This window comes from Dermacentor variabilis, chromosome 10 (genome assembly GCF_050947875.1).
Source record: "Dermacentor variabilis isolate Ectoservices chromosome 10, ASM5094787v1, whole genome shotgun sequence".
Classification (NCBI taxonomy): Eukaryota; Metazoa; Arthropoda; class Arachnida; order Ixodida; family Ixodidae; genus Dermacentor; species Dermacentor variabilis.
In genome coordinates, this window is record NC_134577.1 from 69,659,025 (window position 1) to 69,677,582 (window position 18,558).

General features: G+C 47.4%; 2 protein-coding genes across 2 annotated transcripts in view; both read left to right on the forward strand.

Annotated features, from left to right (window-relative positions):
* Positions 1 to 1,028, forward strand: part of Keap1 (kelch like ECH associated protein 1) — a 35,960-nt gene extending 34,932 nt beyond the window's left edge. The window contains exon 10 of the mRNA XM_075672949.1: positions 611 to 1,028. Coding sequence (XP_075529064.1) covers positions 611 to 762 — 152 coding nt within the window. The 3' untranslated portion in view covers positions 763 to 1,028. The remainder of the gene's footprint in view (positions 1 to 610) is intronic.
* Positions 1,029 to 3,794: 2,766 nt separating this feature from the next.
* Positions 3,795 to 18,558, forward strand: part of LOC142560692 (putative oxidoreductase YjmC) — a 35,174-nt gene continuing 20,410 nt past the window's right edge. The window contains exons 1-2 of the mRNA XM_075672950.1: positions 3,795 to 3,941; positions 11,000 to 11,738. Of these exons, the coding sequence (XP_075529065.1) occupies positions 11,555 to 11,738 (184 nt within the window). The 5' untranslated portion in view covers positions 3,795 to 3,941; positions 11,000 to 11,554. The remainder of the gene's footprint in view (positions 3,942 to 10,999; positions 11,739 to 18,558) is intronic.

The window sequence follows — 18,558 nt, forward strand, 5'->3', positions numbered from 1 at the left end:
TCATCCTTAAAGGGACACTAAAGTGAAAAATGATTTCTTCTGCATCGGTAAATTACCGTTCTACAACATCAAAAACACCACTCTTACAACGGTAAGACGTTTGGTAAGCCAGAAAAAGCGTAAGAACGAAATACAGGTGGTGACGCCTACTTAAGTTCTTGCACCTGGGGGCTGTGACGTCTTGGATTTTGATGGCATCTTCTAGGGCCTACTAATTATATATAGCGGTACAGATCGACTACATTGTGTTCTAAAGGAACCAAATATTAAACATGGCAAGTTTCGGGCACCTTTATTCAGGCAATGCGGCGCAAATGCCAAAACATACTTTGGGATCCCTGACGTCACGTTGACATATCGGCGCTGGGGTGTTGGCGCGAAATTAAAATACTGATACTTGGATCTTCATTTTCTCATTTAATAATCAAAAAATTTTTTTTTTAAATGACTACCTGCAGGGTTCTCAAACAATGCTTCATTAGTCTAAACTGATTTATTGCTTCGCTTTAGTGTCCCTTTAACCTCAATGCGCTGTATGTGTTGTTCCTTGTCTCTGTGCATATTTATAGCTTTGAGCTGCAAACGGACGAGACGTTTTTCTCGTGTGCAGGCGGCTATGATGGCACCAACTTCCTGTCGTCGGTGGAGGTGTTCGACCTCGAGTCCGAGCAGTGGTCCGAGGGGACGCCCATGCAAGCCGGACGCAGCGGACACGCGGCGGCCGTTTGGCGAGCGCCGCACCTCATGCACTCGGTGCTTTGAAGACACGGAGTGCATCGCCAGTGCATGCGTGAATAGCTCTGGCGCATGCGCGCTACATCACTTCTGCCCGAGTTGAGGACAGCGGCTCAAGTGCCGTGTTTAAATTCCGAGGTCACGAAACATGCCGGCACGTTTGCCGAGATCGTGGTGCCTCCTTGGAACAGTGGCCAACACGTTGTTTACGAGCGCGCGTTACACAGATATAACCCGAAATTATTGATACGTTGTAACCGAGGTTTTAAATTATACGATGTGGCTCTCCTCGCTCCCGGTGGTTTTCTTCTTGTGTCTGTTTCTCGCTTTGGGCGCAGGTGGGCAGAATCTCAAAAGAAGCCACGTGAGCGCCGCCGGTGTCACTGCACTCTTCTGGCAGGTACCTGTTGACTTGAAGTGGAACGAGCTGAAGCGAGCAAGTGCATGGACCTTTAGTATGGTGCTGCCCCGTCTGACAAGGCAAGGAGCCTTTGGTGGCGTGAAAAGGTCTTCGAATTATGAGATTGAGTGTTAGCTGTGCGATATTTGTTGCGAAAGCAACTGCTCGAAAATACAAGGACGGAACGAGAGACAGACAAACATACACAGCGTATGTTTCATGTGTCTCCAACTTCGCTTTGACATCTCCACAATGTTCTTTTGTTGAAGCCACGTGTCAACTGACACGAAATCGGGGCCTTGTGAGAGTCACTTTCGAAATAAGAAAGCATGGACAGTGAGGAAACAGCGCAGAGCAGAAGCACACGTGTGGTCCTGGCGTTGTAAATTGTCTTGAACGGCAACATAATCGGAGATTATTCCATGGTGATTGATGATGACGATGATTTATTGGCATCGTCTGCGAAACAGTGCGGCTACAAATGGTCACCTAGCGTGCTTGAGCTGACCCAGTAATCTACAGACATTCATCAGTCTAGCATTTTGTCGATGTCTCCTTAATCTTTTTTCACTTCCTTAAAACCTCGCATAGTTACCTATGCCTGTAACACATCATTCATCAGTCTAGCATTTTGTAGATGTCTCCTTAATCTTTTTTCACTTCCTTAAAACCTCACATAGTTACCTATGCCTGTAACACATCCGTTCTCATCAATTTCTTCCCTGCTTGTTTTTTAAGCTCTAATACTCTAAACGTCTCTTCTTTATCTCGACTCCTGACTGGTTAATGCTTCCACCTGCCTTAAATCCCAGCACTAATGGAAGGTGGACGTTCCGTTCAGGTCATGCTGGGTGAGTATGTATACCTTTGCATTCTATTAGAATGTGCTGAGTCGTCTGTGGAAATCAGAGAATAGCTCAGGGAGATTTTTGTGTTTGAAGCCTTTTGCCCAGGCGACCTCTAGTGTTCGAAAAGAGTGGTAAAAAAATGTGGAAGCTTGCCTTTCGAGGAGCACGTCGTGGAGACTACAAATATCCTGTGAATATAGGTGTTGCGCCCCGCACTCCTTGACTACGACGTAGGGCCAGTGCTCCGAACAATTGGCTTAACATTAGCAGAACATTTATTGGTTCAATCCAAAGTAAATATGCCGAGATGTCTCTTTATTTACTGCCGACAGAAAGCGAGTGGGCCAGTTTCCCATTAGTGGTAACTGCTCTTCGCAGTAAAACTGATAATTTTTCTACAACGCATGCAATTAAGCTCCACGCTTTTGCATACAATCGCTGTCATTTGCTCCGCATAGCCCTTGCCCTATATATTCAATTACATGTCATTCACTAATTTCACTCAATTTTTGCTATAAGTCTGGATGTTAAAAAATGTACTTATGTCATTTACGTTTTCTATTGGTTTCCAATGACTAGCTTCCCTTAGGTGAACCTCGGTCCTTGTGCCAGCATTTTCATCACAGTTTCCCATTAAAAAAGTTCAGCATCATGTTACACTACTGTAACATGTGAAGGCGAAAGCCTGCTGCGCACATGGTAGAGCATTAAGTTATACGATGGGAGGGGTCAGAATTCTCGCAAGACATAACGAGTCGCAGTGTGAAGTAAACGTATGGCGCTGTAGTTCGACCTCCTCAGCCACGCATACGAGCACCTAATGCAGTACCTAGAGGTTCTTTCATTCTCTCTCCCTCTTTATTTCGTTTCTTCATTCATATTCAGCCATTGCCTCTTTGCTTCCTTATGGGGGTAGCAACCATTTCTGATGATGATAGTTTTGTCTCACTGGACCGCTTTTCTTTTTTTGGGTATGAGCCATTGCAATGAGCCACTTAAGGCTTTCGCCTCAATACCGACAGAGAAATCGTGGGCCCATGGACTCTGTGCAGTGCCAAGGCGTAAACTTGTCCACATTGCATATCTGTCAATCCTCCTTCGTTTTTCCATAAAGCATAAGATTTTGGACACATTCTACGATTTAATTAATCCTGAATCAAGCTATATGAAAAACAATCTATTCTCGTAAATGTGGACTGGAGCAAGCTTGCAAAAAAAAAAGAAATGCAAGGAAGAACTTGTGATGGTATCCCCGCCACCCTTTTCTGGCATGGAAGAGGCAAAAAGAAAACAGCATGTACGGACAATTTGGCTCCACAGAATAGAACTCGAAAACGACAAACGGCAACAAGCGGCACTTATGCGGCACCATCGGACACGGCCAGCGACGCCGACATTTACTTTATGGAAGTATGCGTCACTACTGACGACGAGTACCTTCAGCTTCAGCCCGTAATTTCTTCCCAAAGAATCTTCCTATTATCTCTGTTGCGAAAATCCTTCATTTCCTTCATCCTGTGGCTTGCAAAATGTGGTTGCTGCCTTTCAGACCTCGCAAGGAAGCGCTACGCCAATTTTATGCAATGAAACTGGGTTACACACGTTTAATACACAATACATGTCATAGTTTGCGAAAAGTTTATAGTGCCGATTTCAGCCTCTATCGTGCTTAAAAATGAAGCTTTAATGGCCTGTTTCAGGCGCCGAAAACCAACATTTTTAGTGCCGAGAACACGACTGACGCCAATGGGATTTGAATCACCCGCTGTGCGAGAGGAATGCGCACGTGACCGTGTCACGTGAGCGGCGCGATGGGGGTGGCGAGTCGCGGAGCCGAGGGAAATCTGAGTCCTTGGAGTCCTCGTCGCACGTCGCAGGCGTGTTTCCAGATAGCCCATGCCTACAAACCCGGCTGCAAAGGGACGTTGCCAACGTTAGGACTTCCCGGAACAAAAGTTGTACGTACGCAATACGTTTCAGTGCTGCCATTCCGGAGAGCGCGGCTGTTGGTTGCTCGTCGTTTGCATGGGCCGTATGTAAACAAGCCGGTGCGACTCTGTTGCTCTTATATCCAGTTCCATATATTGCAGCGCTTGGGTAGGCGATGTATATAGAGCTCGACACCCTAGTGGGCGCTGTCACCGGATCTCGCTTTGTCGAAGCCTTGGCCAAAGCATATGTGGCTCATCACACTACCCAAGTGCGCGGAAAGGATAAAATCTAAACGGGGCGACCTGCTCTCGAGATAACGCACTCCTCTCTCGCGACCAATTTCTCGTAGTTTTCGTCATTGTATAACGTTTTGCCATCGTGGCGGTTCTGTGTAGTTCTATGCATTTCGGCATTCGACTGAAAGCTTTTTTTCTTTTCTTCTTTGTAACCCACAGGACTTATCTGGCTTAAAAGCAACTTGCAAAAACCATAAGCTACTGCTTAGACCATGTGTCAATTTTCATATTTTGTGTGACTGGTATTTGGGGAGCAGCCACGAAAAGTAAAAAAAAATCTGAGAGAGAGAATCAACTTTATTGAACACTGGTCCGCAGTAATCTGAGAGCGAATTTTTATTCCGAGTTAAAAGCTGTGGCAGAAATGAGGGGCACAAAGCAACAAGTGGCACGAGCACATTACAAATTTTACAACATAAAAAAGTTGTAACGCTGTATCTGTGCATGGCTATCCAAAGAAGACAAAATGTTCACAGGAAGATGGAGATTTCAAACGATTGTGATGCCTTGACAAAGTCCCCATGTTGAAACGTGCATCTCAATGCAGGCTGAAGTTTGTACTGTTCGGCCACTCTTGATTATCTCTGTTGCTATGGGTCATAGATATCGGTGTCTGTCCTGCCAAAATAAAACTGGCTTCAAGTGATGCGACTAGGGTGAAGTGGTGGTTAACACCATAGAGTTTCTCACTACATTACCTAGAGGGAAATCTGGCGCTGCTGCGCTGTGGTATGCATGGGAATGCCGGTATATTGTGGATTCGGATTGGCATCGTTCTCGTAGAGACAGGACACCTTGAAGACGCGCTTGGCAAGTACCGTTCCGTCTGTCACAATGATTCATTTTCTACTAGAACAGCACGTAAAAAGCTGTTTTAGCTTTATTATTACGCGAAAACATGTTTTGTTTAACTATGAGAACTTGTTATTGTGTGTACGACTACATGTTACGTAAAAAGTATCAGCGGGCCGCTAAAGTGGGAGGACAGACGACAAGGTTCGCACTCGCTTTGAAACAGTTGGTCGTCTGTTCTTGCCTTTCTTCGCTTGGTCATGCATCGTGGGTGAGTAAAGATGTAATATGTGTGAATGGAAACATTTTATGAAGATTTTACTTTGAGCGCGTTATTTGCGTAGCCATATCCACGTTTTAGACGAAGCCTCTTACAACACCAGCCAACACGAGCCTCGCAGACATATATACCGTCATTCCCATGACGGCACGGTGCCCCCTTAAGAAACTCCCATAGACGGTGGCGCCAGATTACCCTCTAGGTGTTATAGTGAGAAACTCTATGGTTAACACATTCACTATGGTAGCACTTTTCGAAGTCCCAATTCCTGCGCTTGTAGGCGCACCAGTGGGTCACTTGTCATATTCTTCAGATTTTCTTCTGGTGTGTCGTGACCAATCGGTAAGCCACCAGGGAGTCGTGCTCTGAAACTTGCTCGAAGTGCAGAACGATGGCGCCACAACACATCAAACAATAAAACAACTTTTCTCCACCGTGGCCGAACCCTTTGGGGCATTCGGTGCTAAACACCATTAATGTTAAACACATGTGGTACTTGGTGCACTTGGTCTGTGCATGCATTCATGGAAGCTGGTGCAGCAGAAATCAAGAATAAAAAAATTAATTTACGGCCTCAGGTCATCGTCATCACCAGCTTATCCAAAGGAACACACGAAATTTAACCTTGGCGGGTATTAACTTTAAAGCCCATATTTCATTGATTTGGCGACAAGAAATTAATTATTTATGGTGGGAAAAATGCAGACATTCCTTTATTCCATCCGCTAAACGCCGCCTGGATTACGTAAGTCACTGTGACGTCGCGAATTTCGCAGTGCTTTTGTGTATTTTGTCCATTTATTTTGTTACATTGGAGAAACTCCATAATATTACTTAATTTAGCACTTACCCACTTTATAATGCAATGTGCTAATTATGTGTGTACAAATAGGTATATTTAGCAGGCTAACATGCAGACGCTGTCAAAATCGATGTCTTGTAGAGTCGGTGCGGCAATTTTGAGGGGACAAGTTGAAGCGACAGTTGAGCCGAGCTGCATAACTAAATTGCCCCTCTACGCTACCAACAGAGCCTCCCCTACCGTGGTAGCTAGGAAGCTGAACAAGCCAGAAAAAGCGCAAGACTGGTGGCATTGCTGTACCCTCCAGTTCGCCGTTACGTCACGGATTTGGCAGCGTCTGAATTAACGGGCACAGTCAACTTTTACAGCGCAAACAATTATGTGGACACTCCAGGCGCATTTCTGCCGTCGCCGTCGTCGTGATGTTCCGCAAAACTCCAAGGGCGATAACGTTGCCGCGCGCCGTATGGTGTATGTAGCAGTAAAAGCGGGGAGGAAGCGCACAGTCTTCTGTCACGCGCAAGGCACGGGGGGGGGGGGGCGACTCCGGCGGCTGCTGCGTATGGTGCGGCTGCGCGCCCCCTATCTTGAAAGCGATCTGCGATAGGGGCAGAGTTGCCCGAGTGCTGATAACTTCGCGTGCGCTGTGTTTTCACCGTTCATTTTCGCGTTGAACCGGAAATGCAGCACGAAGGTCAACTCGCTCGCTGCTGCTGCCGTGCTTCCTCACTCCAATGCGCTCCACTGTTCTGATAGCGAGTTTCCGCGGTCATCGAGTGAGATGTGTTCATGTTTCCTCGTGCGCGCGTGACACCATGCATGTTAATTTATTTACTAAGCGAATGTTTACAAGCTTATACGGCCGATAAAACTGCTATGCTTATTTCGTAGAGCTGCCTGCTGATTTGCTATCGCAATCAATGCTTCGTCTTTCGGGCGAAAATGCGGCTTTTTTTTATCGGTTAAGATAACCACCGGCTATTCTAAAGGAGCCGTAGGCTGAATTTAGAACGCTTATATATTTTACTGCGTCACAACGGCCCAGTACACACACACGCACACCTGCCGCGATAGGCCGGAAGTTTCGAGATTAAAGGAGGTCGCATTTCGATGTCGAGGCGAAATGTGAAAACGCCCCGTGCATTGGGCGCGCGGTAAAGAACCTCCGGTGGTCGAAAATAACTTGCGTCCCCCCACTACGCCTTGCCTCAGTCTTATCGTGAATTTGACATGGAAAACCCCATGAGTTTTTATTTCTTCAGTTATATATTCGATTGAAATCCGTGACGTCGCCGAGGTCCCGGCGTAGGAAGATTAAAAAAAAGAAGACTCATTGAAGTCTAGCGGTAAATTAACGAAAATAGAATTTTTTAAGAGTACTTTGTCACTTAAAGGGACACTAAAGGTTACCAGAAACTCAAGTTAAAGTGGTAGAGCAATGTGCTAGAACGTCTAAGGCGTCAATATAATCGCGAACAGAGCTTTAGTAACCGAGAAATTGAGGTAAATGCATGAAACGATTTGAGACCCCCCAGCGACATTCCGGTACTAGCCCGATGACGAAAGGACTCCTCATAATTTGTGTTACTAATACTCAACTACTCGTATTAAAAATATCATTTCATTCGATTATAAGACGGAAAAAAATGCTACTTGTGTACGTCTATTCGATTCTAAGAAAAAATATCATTTTGACGTTACCCTTCAGTAATATGGGTGTTCGAAAGGTTTCGTTTTCGCTCGAGTCTGCGCGCTCGACTCTGCGCCGCGCACGCTTTGGAGTTTCAGCAGTTTCGTTATCGCGTCGTGCTGTGAGGGTTCTGCTGGCTCGCGAAACTTTCATTTGGAACAAGCAGCGAGAATGCCACGTCCATGTGATGTCGTGGGAAGCCCTCGTTGCTTTCCCGCTCCGGAGAGCCGGTGTCGAGGCCGCCGTCGTAGTACGCAACGACGCCGGCAGTGCGAGCCCTCAGCAGCAGGTCGCGCTCGTCGGTGCTCAAATCGCTGAAGTTGAGCCCACCATCGCGAGCCAATCTGTCGGTGTCAGGGTCCATTGCGACGAGCGTCGAAGTTAGCGTCATAGAATGAAGTACCAGCTCATGGGCGTCTTGCACTGGAGTTTGAGGTATAGTAGCGGCGCCTGGTGGCGGTGCAGGAAACGACATCTGGGTCGTGCCAGCTTGGGTCGTATTGAGCCCTGGCTGTGGCGAAGCACGTTTCTAGGCCGAGTTTTGCGTCGATTCGCACATTTTTATGCCCTGTTGCGAGTGCGAAAAGGCTCGTGGCTTCTCATAGACCACGCCGACCACGCTGCGAGCTCGCCGCAGCCTATAGTTTAACGAAAACGGACTCTCCGTGTGCCGTGGGACGTAATGTGGGACGTAATTCGTTCCTCCTTCCGCTAGCCACCATACTCCCGCTTTCGCTCTGCTGTCGGCTCTGCCTTGGCTCTGTTTCTGGCCGCGCGTTCGCGTTTTGCGCAGAAAAGCCGTAGCGCCGTCTGCGGACGCCGTTCTACTCACCGATGGCGCAACGTCACTATGAGACCATGATGTCAGTACTCCTCGATCGGAGGGCGGGCGATTTGAACTGCGCTAGAGGTACGCGGACGCTTCAGAACGCATTTTCTCTTAAAATAAGTCTCTCCTTGGCACGAAACAAGCGTTTCGAGGTTTCTGTGATGGTATTTCAACAGTCCACGTTGACTTAATAGTAACCTTTAGTGTCCCTTTAAGCTAGTTCAGCGTTTGTTTAGTGTCCCTTTCGAGGTAACGTCACCACGCGGCCGCCATTTTTCTGTTCTCTTTTTTCCCACCTTTTCTGGCTTGTAATGCCTCAGTGATCCGTCATGTGGTATTTCAGAGGTGCATTCTGTCGATTTTGCCAATTTAACGGTGCAAGTCCAGCGTAAGGCGAAGACCTCTCTCGGCGATCAGGCTTTCCCACCTATCTAACGGTGCCCTAACCAAGATGGCCAACTTCTAGTTTGTAGCAAATTATAGTAGCACACGTTGAAGTGCGTTCCGAAAGCTCGGTGAGTGCTTGTAGCACGTCTTTGGGTTGGAGGAACGGATGATGGCAGGAATGGTGGCACTATATATATTATGCACGTGGACACTTTTTTTTTTTTTTTGATTATATGCCGACGTCTCTAAGGTCAGACGAGATGTCTGGCCTCTCGGACAGCGTAGGAGTCTGCAGTAACGCGAAATAAATGAATGTATGACAACCTCGCTTGTGGATTTTTGGATGTGGGCCGAGCCGACCTTGTATCCGTAAATTTGTTAATATCATCGACACAGCTCCGATCGATATAGGGTATACCCGCCAGATGCTGGCCACAGGACGCGTCTTAAAATCGAGCGTCTGACGAAAACTTGTATCGGCGATAGATGATCATGGTAATGAAAACGCTGACACTTACTACGGAATTAAAAACTTTCAAAGAAAAAAAATAGAACCTGACGTTTCGTTTGTCTTTTTTAACCCAAAGACGTGCTCCCAGCGCTCACCGGTACGTTTCGGCTTCCGTGTAGGGAAGCCGAAATGTTGCGTTTTTTTTTCTTTTTTTAAATTCTGTAATCGGTGTTAGCTTTTCCTTGCCAGGGTGTTTTTTTCGTAACGGAGGCTTATAGTCAATGTAAAGCGCATCTTACGTACGGGGTCGCCGGTTTGATTCGCAGTCAAGGGAGTGCCTGCGCCTATTGTAGAGGACCTTGCACTGGACGAACAAATGAGCACTTCGAACTACTAGTTCAATGTGCTCTTGTGAACAGATCGCGCCTCGATGGTGGACCTGATGAGACAGACGGCACATTTCGTGCTCCTACCTCACATTTCACTACGCGCCTTTCGGAGGTATAGTTGACCATAAATTATTTATACTGTGTTAAAAGGACACTAAAGGCAAATACTAAGTCAAGCTGAAGTGATAGATCAGTGCTCGAGAATCTCAGGCGTCAATGTTATCGCGAACAGAGCCTTAATAATCGAGAAATTGAGGTAAATGCAGGGCATGATCAGAGACTCCCTCGGGACCTTCAAGCACTTGCCCGACGACGAAGGCACTCCTCAGTTAAATTCTGGCAGTAGTGCTCAACTACTCGTTGCAAAAAAAAAAAAAAAAGAATTCTTGTAATATATTATAAGACGAAATAAAATGCTACTTGTCCAGTTCTATTTTATCTTTAGAAAAGAGAACTCATTGAAATTACCGTTGACAACGACGCGGGTGGTCGAAAGGTTTCGTTTTCGCTCGACACCGCGCCGCCCACGCTTTCGGGTTTCAGTACTTTCCTGGTCACGTAGTGCTGCGCTGGTTTTGCTGGCTCGCACAAACTGCAAGTAGCAGAGAATTCAACTTCCATGTGGTGTCGCGGGATGCCCGAACGGTCCACGCCAGTTGCAGCGGCGAGGCCATCGCTGGTGTTTTGACTCGGTACCACCGTCTCTCTCTCTCTCTCTCCTTTTTTGAAATTCAAATCATCCTCCGGTTGGCGGGAGATTTGAATTTCAAAAAAGGCATTCGAACCCTTCAGATGCAATTTGCTCGTAAACTAAGTCTAAGCGCTAAACGAGCGTTACGAGGTTTCTGTGATGGTATTTAAACAGTCCACGTCGAGTTAGTATGTGCCTTTAGTGTCCCTTTGTACCTCGTCTCTCTTTCCTAAAGTTTAGCAGAGCAGTTGCACTTGTGCGAGCATGTCCTCCTCCTACATAACGCTGAGAGGCATGATATATATGTATGTGACGTACGTGCATCTCAACAATGTACTTTATTCTCTCTCTCTCTCTCTCTCTCTGCACTCACATTGCTTACGTCTATATCTCGATCACGAAGTTCGTCGCGCTCCATCCGCCCACCCATTATAGACCTTCTTCCCCTTAATTTTGTTTCTTTTCTGTTACGTGCAGTACACCCCCGGAGAGCCCCGACGTGAAAAACGCCTGCGCTGAAGATCGCAGCGGATGCGCGGCGTCAACTGGGCCACTTGGAGCTGTCATTAATCCTTATCATCGCGATAAGAGCTCGCCGAGTGTCTCAGCGTGCGCGTGAAGTCGCATCGACGTAGACCGGACGACAAGGGCCTCAACTGTGAGAAGACGCCGACCCAAATACCATAGAGTGTGGGGAAACCAGAAAAAAAAAGAAGAAAAGAAATAAAAAGAAGGAGAGGAGGAAACGCAAAACCAAGCAACAAAAAACTGGAACAGAAATCGATTGTCTACCGTCTAGTCTGCAGTGGGTGTGCTCGCGATTAGAGCGCGTGGTGAACACGTTTCAACGTCACTCGTCGCTCGCGATATTCATGTGCTGCGAGTGGAACAAGTGCTGATGCCAGCTGCCCTTCGGCTGCGCAGTTTGTACGCCTGCCGGGGTCGCCTGTCGCGCGCGGATTAGTGGCGTCGCGCAGTTCTTGGGCGTCGTCCTCTCGAGCGTGCGTCGTGCCTCTAGCGAACGGTTGTAGGATGGCGGCGACATCGGCGCAGCAGGATGCGGCGGGCATCGTGGTCCCCAAGGAGGAGATGCAGGCCTTCATCGTCCGCTGCATGCGGAAGGTCGGCACGGACGGGGCCCACGCGGAGGCGTTGGCCGAGGTCCTCGTCGCCGGAGACTACCGGGGCCACTTCAGCCACGGACTGAATCGGCTGCGTAAGGGGGCCGGTGGCTGTTCCTGATCGTTCGTTTACTACTTTTTTTTTTTTTTCATTTTGCCTTGGCGCTCGTCATATTTGCGCGAGGTATTCCGTGAGTGAGCGACAACGCGTTTTGTTCGATGAATTATGCAGGATACTTTTGACCACCTATGAATTGAAAGGGCTCACTTGCGCTTATGTAAGAAAGGCGTGATCGGGCTAATCCGCGCGTTATCGTTAGTGCCAATAATAATAATGCTAATAATAATGTGTGATCTTGCCGTCAGTGGCGCTGCCGTGACGGCACCACACGCAGACAGAGCGCTGCATTGGTTGCTTCTTTGAGATCGCTGGCGAGCATGGCGAACTGAAATCCGGCTCTGTTTGTGGTGAACATCAGTTTTGTCGAATGGAAGAGCAAATATAGTTGAATTAATCAATATACTTCCCCAATCTGGGCCAGGTGGCGCTAGGATGGATGGATGTTACGAGCGTCCCCTTTGGAACGGGGTGGTGGGTTGTGCCACCAAGCTCTTGCTATTATACTGGCTGCCCTACCTAGGTTAAAAAAGGAAACAAAAAAAGAAAAGAACACTGCTGAGCAGCGCTGCTCATGAGAGCAAATGGAAAAAGTCGCCAGGCAGCACGATGGCTTGGGCATGTTGTGCATGGGAGTATGGGCTGCGAGATTGTGCCTTCATCGTATTCGTCCACACAAGCCTACCGTTGAATGGCACAGCAGCCTCAAAAACGCGAAGGGCCGACACCCGCCCGTGAAATTGTACACATTTACAGGCGGGTATAGTACAGAAAGAGAAGACAATCTATGTGTGCACCACTGCTGTTGGCAGAGTCAAGCAAGTCGCGCTTGTTTGTTTTCACACACAAAATTTTTATCCATGTCATGCAGAAAGCCGAGGGGGCTCCCACATGTAACGAGTCCATTATTAAAGGGGACACTTGTGCTTGTAGCCTCCACTGGGTGCAACTGCCAAGTGCCGTGCGCTGGCTGAAGCGGCAACTACGCACAAGTGCAGCTAGTGGTGTAATGCGAGGCGATAACACTGCATTTTAAAAATGAAAAGGCAAAATATCCACCAAAGACAAAAGAAAGGTGTAAAGAAACTCTCGTGGGAAACCGCCTCACAGGGACAAAGAGAGACGATTTTACGATTGCGTCACGTGATAAAAAGATACTGTGACGTCCTTCATGTGCTGAAACCCCTGTCACACAGGCACTTTGGGTCGTAATTGAGGCCAATCCAGATTGGGTGCTTCTATATGAGCACTTTCGACTATGATATTGCACGATCCGGACCGGATAAATTGCGATCATAGGTTGTCGTCTGCACCATAATGCTGAGTGGGCTCAACCAACTCGATCTGGATTGTTGGACTGTGCAACGGCAACCATTCATGATCTTGAACGAAAGTGCCCGTGTTGCACCGGTATTAAAGAACGACCGAGAGCCAAAGCGATTCCAACCGCCGCTGCGATCCTCTCACAACACAACTCGCGTAGTTAAGATGCAGCAAAGCACGGTTCGCATTCTGTTGACAAATGGGCTACCTAATCATAAGCCTTCGCTAACTCTCTCAGCTGTTTGCAAACTACTACTACAGATATGTTAGTGATCAAGTTCCATGCCCAAGCAGCCCGCTCTCACTGTCAAACACAAGAAGGACAATGTGCAGCGCTCGCTCAAATCATCCTACGTTCGATGCGTCACTCAAAGCATGTCTAAGTAGAGCCACAATGATATTCTCGTCGTCACGAGCATGAGGAAGCTGTCATGACTGAGCTACAAGGCGAAGCAACAACACTGCCACGAATAGTAGAAAGCATAAAGTAAAACGGCAATTTTTCGCATTCCAACTTACCTGATTTTGCAGATGGCGGTTATCCATGCCTGTCTGCATTTTGTTTCATTTAAATTGTAATTCCTTTTTCAATTTACCTGGAAAGCTGTAGAACTCTACTGGCAGCTGCAGGCTCCGGGTGTTTCTGTCACTTTTGTGGCAGTTCACCACAGAACAGTATAGCGGGCTCTTTGGTTACCCGGCCCGTCGAGCCATCGCGAAACATTGGCAAAACGCTACAAAATTTGCAAAGAATGCGTGCATCGCAGGCGGCTAGTGGCGCCAGTGAACTGACAGATTATGACACGGCTCTTCACTAGGGGAAGAAGCAGTGCCGGCGTCTGTCGGCGATATTGAGGTTGGGAGCTCCCACCCCCCCACCCACACACTCGCACACATATTCAATTTAGGGCTAACAAGTGGGTGCAATGTGAGATGCATGTCTCGAATCTAAATAAATATTTACCCTCAGGCATGGCACCGAAGGGCCTTCGGATAAAACAGAAGTCAGCAATGGATACATTTGAGGAAAACGAAAGAAAGCAGTAGAATGCTGTACTATGGGAGGCCTCGCTTGGGCTCACTCAGCTGGTGGCACAACATAATGTGTGTAGAGCATCACAGCCTAAAAGTGAGGAGCAGCTGCTGTTAGGTCAATCAAAACTCACAGAATTAGAAGCCCTAAAACTGGTAAAATACGAGGGAAAGAAAAATGTCAACATAAAAGAACAACAAAAAATAAATGCGAGCGTGAAAATGTTCCAATGGCCACCAGCAGCGATTCTAAAAGTCATAATTTTGAATCCGAACTGACCAATTGTCCCGAAGCAACCAGAAAAAAAAAAAAGAAAAGAGGTAATGGGCAATGCCTCAAGTCATAAACTTGTTGAGTAGCCCATTGTCCAGTGCACAACTAAATCTCCTTTCGAAAGGTCTAACATTTTGTCTGGCATCTGGAAGGATGAATGAGTTTCAATTGTTCCAAGATTTAGATGATTTTGTGAGAAATTTACGCCTAAAGGAGTACCTCTACGATCGTACAACTGTAGAGGGGTGTTGTGATCAGCTACCTGGACTAAGATGGATCATGGACACCTGGTGAGGCACGCGACAAATATTTGGACATGTACATTTGCGCTCTTCTAAAAGGCATTGTAAAAGAGTATTGGAGGCATCGTGCCATCCGCAGTAACCTCTCAAAAGAGAAAGAGGAGGCGATGCGAACCGTGTGTGACGATCAAACATTTGTCATTAAGCCAGTGGACAAATGTGGAGCAGTGGTTGTACTTGACCGGAGTGCTTACATAGCCGAAGGTTTCCGTCAATAGGGCAACTCTAACTTTTGTACAGAACTCCCAAGCAATCCTACAGAGCATTTTGAAAGGGAAACGAACATCATCCTCACCACTCTGCTGAAGGCAGGGAAGATAACCAATGCGACATTCAAAGCCTTGATACCGAGAAACTCTGACCTCGGCCGTTTCTTGTTGCTACCCAAAATTCACAAAATAAACAATCCTGGCTGGCCTATCGTTGCCAGCAATGGAACAGTGACTGAGAAAATATCCAGCTTTATTGACATTCTCATTAAAGACATTCCATCTTCATTCCCCTCATGTACATAAAGAGACAAATCACTTCCTCCGGGAGGTATAAAACCCGGCTGTACGGGCGGGGTTACTTGGTCACTATAGATGTCGCATGTTTGTACACCAACATACCTTACGTCAAGGGCGTAGCTTCCACAGTTTGCACTGGCTCCAGCCAACCTAGCCATTTAGAGGAAGATACAATTGAGACTCTTCTAAATTTAGCACTGAAATATAATTAGTTTTAGTTCGACAACAAGCATGGTCTGCAAATCAACGGAAGTACCATGTGCATAAAGATGGTGCCAAATTACGCAAATATCTTTATGGCATTGTTAGAAATACCCTTCCTCACAAATTCAGCCATAAAACCAATATTATAGAAGCGATTTCTGGATGATACTTTCTTTGTGTAGACCGACAGGGAACAAAGTCCGTTACACTTCATTTCCAATTTTGGTTCCTTGCACCCGTCAATTTGTTTTACATGCAACTTCTCCCAAGATAGTGTCCACCTCCTCGATGCCACTTTGTCACTGAGTGGCGGTCGCATTTCCACATCCCTATACAAAAAGCCAGCAGATTGCCAGCAATATCCGCATTTCTATAGTAGCCATCCCCACCACTGCAGAACAAGTATCCCCTACTCCCAGGCTCACAGATACAGAAGAATCTGTTTCGAATCTGCACAATTTGCGAGACACGCGGAGGAATTGAAATATGCTCTTGTACGTCAAAAATATTCTCCACAAGTAGTAGACAGTGCCATTGAACACGCGCGCAGCTTAGATTGAGCACGTATAATGGGAGAAATGGTGAGCAGTACCAATACCCAATCAGGTTCGAACTTGGTCCTCACAAACACTACTGGTGCTCCACAGGCCAATGTCATTCTCAACCACCATTTTAACATCATGTAACAGAGCATCCGACTCACTGCTACCTTCCATTGGCCGTCTCATGTAGTAGAGAAGAAACAAAAATTTCAGTGGTCTGTTAGGGCAAGGACACAGAAGCCCAACACGCTTGTCGACCATGTGGAAAACCTTGTTGCAAGATATGTTGTCACATGACAGCAACAGATGCAGCTGAGGCATCGAACTCGTTCTTTGTATATAAAATTAACAGGCATCTTGTGTGTAATTCCATAACGTCGTGCACAAAATTCAATGCGAGGTGTGTGAGCAGGAATATATTGAACAGAGACCCCTCTTCACCTGTGGATCCAACAATCACCGTGCACATATGAAAAGTCTCCCGAATTTACCTTTCTCCAGGCACGTTCGACTGCGAGATCACTCCTTTGAGTGCCTGAGCGCCATGCTCTTGCAGTCTGGTTTGTAACACACCCGTGCATGCGAGCAGAGTGAATCTTTTTTTCATCCATAAATTTGGAACGTGCGCTAAAGGAATTAATGAGAATCCCAGGCAGCTGACGTGCTTCCGGGATATGCAGTGAGAGTGGGGAGCGCAAATGCTTCTTCTCTACTCAAAAATTGAGATGTAGGCCACTGCTTGCTGTTTCCTCCACAGGCGCCTCAAAGGGGCAAGTGGAAAACTAATAAATCCAGTTTCCTCTGCCTTACAACTCAAGTAGTAATTCTGAGTGACTTACTACCCCTTCTGGGAATCTGCACGAGCTGATGTGGTGTTAGTTGTCTGGTAAACATTCGGAAACTGCATCACATAGAGGCTCCTTAACTCGGCTCCCTAAAACTAGACCCAAGAACGTACTTGCTTTATGAACCCCGTGTATATATTCTTTGTACAATTTTTTTCCCTGCACCTCAGCTGGACCACAATGTCGCAGGAACGGGCGGCGCCTTGTTATGTGTATTGTGACACTGTTACTTTCTACAAATTACCGCTTTCCTGTCTTTCTTCCGGGCCCCTTCTCTATTATGCCCCCCATCACTCTATTGAACTTGCCATCTCCTCTGCTACAATGGTGGCATGCGCACTGGTGCTTCGCAGCGACTGTTTTCTCCCTCCTTACTTCAGGTCAACGGGAACCTATAGCTACCGCTACTCTCCGCCCCCTTTCCCTTCTCCGACTTATCTCTCCTTTCTTCTCTTTTTTCTTTCTCTTTTCCTTTTTTTTCACAGGCTTCCTTGCCTTGCATGCATGGAACTCTGCCTTCCTTTTGCCCTGCATCGTTGCCAATAAGGCAGGTGTGTATCTGCCCAAAGCGCCGAGAAAGAGTCAATCACTGTGAAAACTGTCCCTTTCGGTTTGATGTATCTGAGAACGACTGGGTACCTGGTCTGCTGTCTTCGCTATCAGTGCCAAACTGCCATTTTCTTGTACACCCTGATGAAGATCCGTCCACCGGTCGAAACTGTTGAAATTAAATACTTGTTCTGTTTACTTTGTAGCGTCGCTCAAGTTCTTTCCACTTGAAAGGCAGCCTGAAGAATTTCTCTTTGCCTATATATGTATGTATATGCGGACACGCACGCACACACACACAGTAAAACCTTGTTCGTACGTTTTGGAAGAAACCACCGGAAAAGCGTACTAACCGGGAAAATGTACGATCCGAGGTAACTAAACACGTTTCGTGGACTCGACTATCGTTGACATTACGTGATGCGAAGCGTCGCGCGCATCGTTGCGGCACTACACGCCGACGCTCGTCGAGCTGGTGGTGCCCCGTCACGCGTTTTGGTGTTTTAATAGGGCGACGGGAAACCGAAGCAAAATCGAGCTGGTGGGCGACGCCGGATGCTGCCGAAGCGAAACGCGATGCCCACGTCGCGCCGCCTGCAGCAGGGAACGGCGGCGCGCTCGGACTATCGCCTAATAAAAGCGGGCAGTACGCTACTGTAGTGTTTCAGTTTCTGTTTGCCCTTACACGCCGCCAGTGTTGCCACCTGTATATATACATGCCTCTGAATAAAGAGTGCTAGTTCCGTTGCGGCCGTGACTGTATTCGTGGTTCAACTGCGGCTACCGCCGAAATACAACAATGGCGACGAGGGTGGGACCTTTTCGAGGGGTCCCACCCTCGCTACCAATGGCACTAAGCACCACGCACTGTAGAACAGATAGGTGAAGATGCCTATCGCAATAGGTTTGGCGGCGATACCTGTGAATGCGGCGTGCGACGCCCCGGGTGGACATTTGCTGGTACCGGAATAAATAAAAAAAAAAAAACTGCGCACCGTCGTTTCGACGTGAGACGGGCGCCTATATACTGTTCTCGATCGCGTGCGCCTCGCGCCTTTTCTTGTTCGCATGGTATCGGCCGAAAAGCGTATACGATCGCAGTCTGCAACAGGAAACGGCGGATCGTTTCGGTCATCGCCTGTTAAAAGCGGGCGCTACGCTTCCGATGGCACCGCGCGTTGTGAAACAGATAGGCGAGGATGCTTATCGCGGTGCGA